This window comes from Oncorhynchus keta, chromosome 27, assembly GCF_023373465.1.
Source record: "Oncorhynchus keta strain PuntledgeMale-10-30-2019 chromosome 27, Oket_V2, whole genome shotgun sequence".
Classification (NCBI taxonomy): Eukaryota; Metazoa; Chordata; class Actinopteri; order Salmoniformes; family Salmonidae; genus Oncorhynchus; species Oncorhynchus keta.
This window is the reverse complement of record NC_068447.1, coordinates 39844731-39851888: the sequence shown is the minus strand read 5'-3', so window position 1 is coordinate 39851888 and position 7158 is coordinate 39844731. Positions and strand designations below refer to the sequence as shown.

The following is a 7158-nucleotide window of genomic DNA, read 5'->3' as shown; positions in this document are numbered from 1 at the left end:
AGACAGGGAATTTTTTATTAGGATTAAATGTCAGGAATTGTGAAAACCTGAGTTTAAATGTATTTGGCTAAGGTTTATGTGAACGTCCAACTTCAACTGTATCTGAGAAAATAGCTGATTCTCAATATTCATAATTCATGTACTGTATATTATTACACCAATTAATGTCAAGATAGTTGTAAGACAGCCAGAATGCATTGTCAAACTCACACTCTAAAACACACTGAACATGAGCGTGACCTAAATATGATATGTAAGTTATGTTGGTGATAAATAAAAGTATTGTTTCAGACATTACTGTCTGTATACCAATAAAGACCAGAATTCAACACAGATGCCTCAAATTTAATTTGACAGAAATACAATATGACTGCATGATAAGCTTCTTGGAAATCTCAACAATAATCCATCCATGTTTTCCAATACAGATATTTACCAATGGTGTATTTCATGGATTGCATACTTTCATGTTGTATGTGGAATTATTTTGGAATCCCTAGGAATAGATATTTTGGGTTACCGGTATTCACACAACCCCAGTGCTTTATGAATAAAATACATACTTCGGATTGTTGCCGCCTTCGAATATATTGGTCAAGTACATCTACAGTGGTAGTGAAACTTTGTGAGTGATAATCCATTGGCATCATTATAAATTCTAAAGGTACATTTGTCAGCCAATCATTTGCACAGGATTATTTTTCAGATTCTCAGTTGTAATTGATTTCAATTCAAGAAAGTGAAAAGATTCCATGAAATAATGTAGTAAGTCATTTGAGTCACAATACATGTCACATTATACCACAACAGACAATTGTAAACATACACCTTTTTTTTTTACTCCATTCTGTACATTCATTCATTCATTCATTTGAAATACAATACTGAGTTGTTTTCTTCTCCAGTGTCCATAATGAGGCCATGTCACTATTATTCAGTCCAGCAGTAAAGCATGTTAATTTGAGAGCTGTGCCAAATGTACAACGAACACACAGAAGGTCTATATGCATTGACATTATAGGGATTTGAGTTTCCAGACTGAGAATTGTGAAATAGGCCAAACCTATTCCATTCCATTTGGAAATGAACTGTAGCAGCATCAGGTGACAATAGAAGCACACAGCTATACTAACTGAAGCAAGAGATTCACACACAAAACACATATTCTCACTACCATGATATTGATATGCACAGAAAACAATTGTTAACTCGGGAATATAAGTTAGGAGCAAATCAAACCATTCTGAGTCTAGATAGTATAACTCAATGAATATGGGTAGTACCGTATAGTCACAAAGGTCAAGAGTGAACACAACAGCTGTTCCATAAATGCAAAATGGCTAGCAAGATACTCTCCCTAATTGTATTCAAGGGGAAAGGTTCAAGACTGTGAGTGAGATTAAGTTTGTGTAGAAATTGTCTCCAGTCGTTTCACACACACCTTATTTCTTTTACATTTAATCTGCTGATAGATTAGCTAGAATAATTCCCTTTCCAAATCTCCCAAATGTTTAAGATATTGTTAGAATGCACCGGCTGTATACAAATGGTAAGAAGGAATCTCAGATACTTTGCAGCTGCCACAGATCATGTGGCAGTCATTGATAACATAACAAATTGAAATCATTGGATGGAAAAATGCCAAATTTGGTCATTCACTTAAATAAGCATTTAAATTCACCAAGCTATTATAAATGAACGAATGTGTAAATATTCAACAAATAAATAAATGAATGTGCATAAAATGTTTTTAAAAAGTGTTAACATATACCATTGTGATCTCTTCAATGAAGCATTGCACATGACTCCACGGGTGTACCCATCATAGGTCGAAGTTCAAACAAACACATGACATGTGACTGACCACAGACAGGTATAGACATGGCCAGCAGCATAGGCTGTGATGAGGGAGGTCAATAGTGACATCAAAAGACCATAACTAATGCCGTTTCCAACTCTTGAGCATCAACTTGAGCTTCCATTGCTTCTCTGTTCAAATTAAAATATTGCATCTACAACATCTGTTTAGACTTATAAAATACTGTGTATATATGTATACAAGGCTAAAGGCTATGCCTGCAATTAAACTGCATTGTGTTCATCTTGTCTGCAAACGTTGGGCACATTGTACCCCAATTTTTCAGTAATTCCCTAACACACCAAAAAGTGTTTCTCACACCTACAGAAACAAGTTGGTTGCTCCATTATGGTTCAGACAGCTGATTGTTTAGTGGCCAGAGCTGGTCTAGCAATGAGATACACATGGGAATGGCCAGACAAAACAAACTGGTGATGTGCTGTCTGAAACGACCTGGGGTTTTCTATGCAGTCCTACTCAATCACAACTTTTTGTATAATCAGATGACACAGGATCTGTCACTGCTAAATACCATGTATGCCACACTTGCTAAGAAAAAAACGAATTTGAAAAGATGCTATGCTAAACATATTCTGCGACTATTAAGTTTGTGTGTGAAGAATTGCTGTGAACGCATGTTCGTCAGTTGAAGTAGTTTTTTTGAGCAGTATTGCATTTCAGAGGGATTCCCATTTCCATAAAACATCAACGCTTTTCAATGTCTCTTTTCTTCTCTCTGTTGTAATCCATGAACACGGAACATGATAGTATCCATCCTTTGGCTAGATCCAACTGATGTAGAAATGTTTTGATTATACAGTGACAGTACATTGTTGATAGAGTCATTTGAACGGTGGGGCTTTCTTCTTTTTTTTTTACAGTGGGAAAACAAGGAAACCAGAGAATGTAGAATATTGCCATCCGCCAACTAGATTTCCCTTCTCCAGTTTAAGGTAGACCTTGTCCTCTTTATCCAAAAAGAGCAGAACTCCATTGGTGGCTGCCTCTCGAGTTACGTCTTTGTCACCCGCAAAAGCTGAGATGACAGGTTTCCCATTCAACATTAAGTTCACCTGGATGACCCAAAGAGACAGCAATGAGTGAAAATAAACAAGACAGGGGAGAAATGCAGCTAATGTAGCTACTGTTCTGTACTAAAATATCTTGCCATGCTATGATTGCATTGCCAAACATCATCATCATCCACAGCTACCTAGAGTAGCCATTTGCTATAAACTATTGTTTTAGTTCAAATATGTACAGTTTTCAGGAGCCCTTCACTTGGTGTACTTTGGAGAGAAAAAACACATTCTTGTTTAGATTAGTTTTGTCACTTTCTTAAATAGCCAGAATAATAAGATTGTATGTTTAATAAGCTCATGTAGTCTACTCCTCCTTCCCCCACCCAGAGACAGCCCAGACCTTTCCAGGCTTCGGGGCTTCACAAAGAGAGGACTGGAAATTGGCACTACTTTTGTGCTAAACACACATCACCAAATTAGAAGATGTGTCTGTGATTTCCCATTGAAGTTCTACAGGACATTTTCCTAGCATTGACATGGTTAACTCTCTCATCGAATGAAATCAAGTGCTCTGTCAGAGATTTGTTTCTGCTTCCTCCAATAACCATTATGTTAATGCAAATCCAAATGTCCCAATAGGCCTACACAGGAAATAGTCCAGAATAGACATAGACAAAATAGTCTTAGGCACATTTCCTAATAGATTACAAGCCCCTTTCAAATAATGTAGCCATGGCCATTGTATAGAAAATGAATTGTCTCATGGGAATCACATTATATTATAACTGGAACTAAATTGCTGAATCAATTTGGTCAAAAACAATAGCTTACCTGTATAGTCTGACTCTGGTACACTTTTATAACATGAAAATTAAAACTGTAGATCCCTTTTCTGGGTGACAAAAACACTGACTCCAAAGTGAAATAGTTGCCTATATTCACAAGAACCTGGGAAAAGAAGAATAAAGCATTTAGAATTAGACCAGAATATTTATTGCTGCAAGGTCCAATGCAGTCAAAATGTGATTTTCCTGTGTTTTATATATATTTCCACACTATAAGGTTGGAATAATACTGTGAAATTGTGAAAATTATGATGCCCTTTTAGTATAAGAGCTGTTTGAAATGCCTGAAATTTCAGACTTTTTTGGTGAGAGGGAGTTTTGGCCTACATGGTAATATCACCATGTGGTAAATGAGTTAATCAGCCATTAAGAAAGTTCCAAACGTCTTTTCCAATAACAGCTCATTTTCAGTTTCCCCTCCCCACTCAGACCACTCCCAGACAGACCTAGCAAAATTCTTGCTTGAGAAATTGCCTTATGCTAATAAACTATTTTTGTGTGTTTATTAACATATTAATTGAAAACAGTCACAGTAAGGTACTTAATTGTTACCCAGAAATGATTTAATATTGACTTTTTTAAAAACAGACCGTTAACCCGGCTGGACCGTTAACGACCAGCTTTTCTTCTGCTGACACAACTATGGTGACAAGATTATAGTGTTAAATCTGGGATATTTCAGTAGTTGTAGACACCTCAACTCCTTAGAGAAAATAATAATAATAATAATAATAATATGTACTGACAGTTTTAATCCTGTGATTTGACATCACAAGCAGTGATCTTTTTTTTCACTAATTGGTCTTTTGACCAATCGGATCCGTCCTGAAAAAGATCTGAATTGAGTAGTGCTGAGCCTTTAGTGCTTTTTGAGGTCGGTTCGGTTTCAATATTTAAAAAGAATAATGAAATGCACTATGCATTTAAATGTATGCATTATGTGGGTTAAATGCTGTAACAACACAGAACAAAACAATTACAGTTTTTCTCAATTGCTAAAACACAATTTCTGAAACCTTGCAATCACATATGTTCTCTATTTGTATTTAATTGTTGCCACTTGTGTTTACCAGTATGGATGACATGTGCATTAGAGTGCAGAGTGTGTTTTGAGAATGAGAATGTGTTTAGAGTTTTGCTGAAAAGTGAGATCTGCAAATTGTGTTTTACCATGTGAAATGGTTTAAGGTATTGGCAACAGACTGCATAATTAGCTAAATGAGTCCAGGCAACTGAGAACTTTGTACAGCCAATGGGCTTGAGTGTTTTAGCAATTGAGAAAAACTGTAATAAACATCCCATGATGGTAGTGACTGCCCATTACTGCTTATCACTTATTAACCATCACTTATTCATCACTTATTCACATTACTTTACTTGAATAAAATATTTCAGTTGTCGTGTACATTTAATTTGTTTTATTTGACGACTTTATTTAATTCCTAGTCATCATCTAATGTCTATTGAGCTGCTGCCTATGCTGTCTGACAAAATCTCTACTTTAGTAGTTCTTCAAAGTAAATAAGGCATACTTTTATGACTGTTGAATACCAACTATCAATCACTTAGATCATAGTTTCCCAAACTCGGTCCCGGGGCCCACCTTGGTGTATGAATTGGTTTTTGGCCAAGCACTACACAGCTCATTCAAATAATCAAAGCTTAATGATGAGTTGGTTATTTGAATCAGCTGCGTAGTGCTAGAGGTAAAAACCTAAATGTGTACCCAGGAGGGCCCCAGGACCGAGTTTGGGAAACTCTGACTTAGATCATGTATTTTCAGATAGAGATACCTCACAAAGAAACTGCTCTCTATGTATCCCCTCTTGAATTGGTCTGCCTGTGTAAATGCAGCCTACTAGTCTAGCAGCAACTACTTGACACAGGAGCTGCACTCTTCTCCAATAGTCTCTCTTCCAATTAGGCAGATTCAGTCAGTGATTTATGTAAAGTGTTGGTTATGCCAGTTGAGATGCCACCAGGAGGTGATATAAAACAGTGATTTTAGGTTAATTCAAACACAGAACAAAAGTTAAATGCACTGCATTTACTCCATAGAAAATGGCACTGTTTCAATTCAGAGTACCACCCAATCAAACTGATGAAGCCAAACATCTCCTGTGTGTGTGTGTGTGTGTGTGTGTGTGTGTGTGTGTGTGTGTGTGTGTGTGTGTGTGTGTGTGTGTGTGTGTGTGTGTGTGTGTGTGTGTGTGTGTGTGTGTGTGTGTGTGTGTGTGTGTGTGTGTGTGTGTGTGTGTGTGTGTGTGTGAGAGAGAGAGAGCGAGAGAGAGAGATGCCCAGGTAGGTGTGAGTGTGCTATGCACTATTCTCAGTGATAAACCCATTGCTGCTGATTAAACCCATTATTATTGAGTAATCATTCAAATGCAATCAATCATTAGGTATGTAGGTTGCTGTCTAAACCAATGTTAGACTCTTCCAGAACAACTATTTTTTCAAGAATATTTGTATTTAGTTATACTTTGGGGGAATAACCTGTCACTGTGTGGTCAATTAGCTATGTAAAAACGTTGATTTTAAACAGCATTGCAACTTTGATGTTATAAAGTTGAAGTAAAACAAAACAGCCCTATATCAAAAACAACGTAAACAGTCTTACTTGGTCGAAGTATATGATTCTTGTTTTATTACTCATCTCCGACGGTTCGTGATTGTTGCTCCGGACCGCAGAAAAAGCCACCTTGGAGTTTGCCGCGCGCACCGAAATGCCTAGAGGAGAGGACGAGCCCTTCCAATCCGTAGTCGGATTAGAGTCGCAAACCACAAGACATTTGCCCTCCAGGACTATAGGCTCCGTGTCATTCTGAGCTCCCACAAACTCAGAGATCAACGCGAAACTAAACATAAGAACAATATATTTTACCATCGCATTGTCCAACAACCCTAACAGCACCATTTTAAAAAAGACCCTCTCTGTATCAAATTCCACGTCCTCCTCTTTGGTCCCCCGTCGCAGACGCTTCTGACGCGATACGATTATTTTCTTGGATCCAGCAGTATGCTATATTGGTGAAAGAAAGCGACGACTTCAAATGTTGACAACAACTGATGGAAATTAACATCCCGATGGTTTTCTCTTTGTCTCATTTTTATCATTTAGATTATGTTTGTGATTGAGTTAAAAATACAAAATAGATGGCTGCATGAGGCTGGCATGAAGGGTTCAGTCTGAGAAGAAGCGCAATAACATTGTTCTGACTAGTGCTCTGTGACTCTCCACATTACGCGTGTTGACTGTTAGTCCCATTTGTGATATGCACACAATCCAGACACGTCCATTTAGCAACGTATGCGTAAATATTTCCCGCACATAAAACAATGTCGTAATTTGTAGCTTACATTTTAGTTTTAGCCCTATTATGAATCTTTTATCTCGTTTTAAATCTTTGAGTATTTCAGTCTTTCTGTATCA

General features: G+C 37.2%; 1 protein-coding gene across 1 annotated transcript; it reads right to left on the bottom strand.

Moving 5' to 3' along the window:
* Nucleotides 1-324: 324 nt before the first annotated feature.
* On the bottom strand, nt 325-6954 carry LOC118359486 (cerebellin-4-like). Its single transcript, XM_035737999.1, has 3 exons — nt 6346-6954; nt 3712-3828; nt 325-2931 (listed from the first exon to the last, which is right to left on the bottom strand). The coding sequence occupies exons 1-3, from the start codon at nt 6640-6642 to the stop codon at nt 2734-2736; spliced, it is 612 nt and encodes a 203-aa protein (XP_035593892.1). The 5' UTR covers nt 6643-6954; the 3' UTR covers nt 325-2733.
* Between the last annotated feature and the right edge of the window lie 204 nt (nt 6955-7158).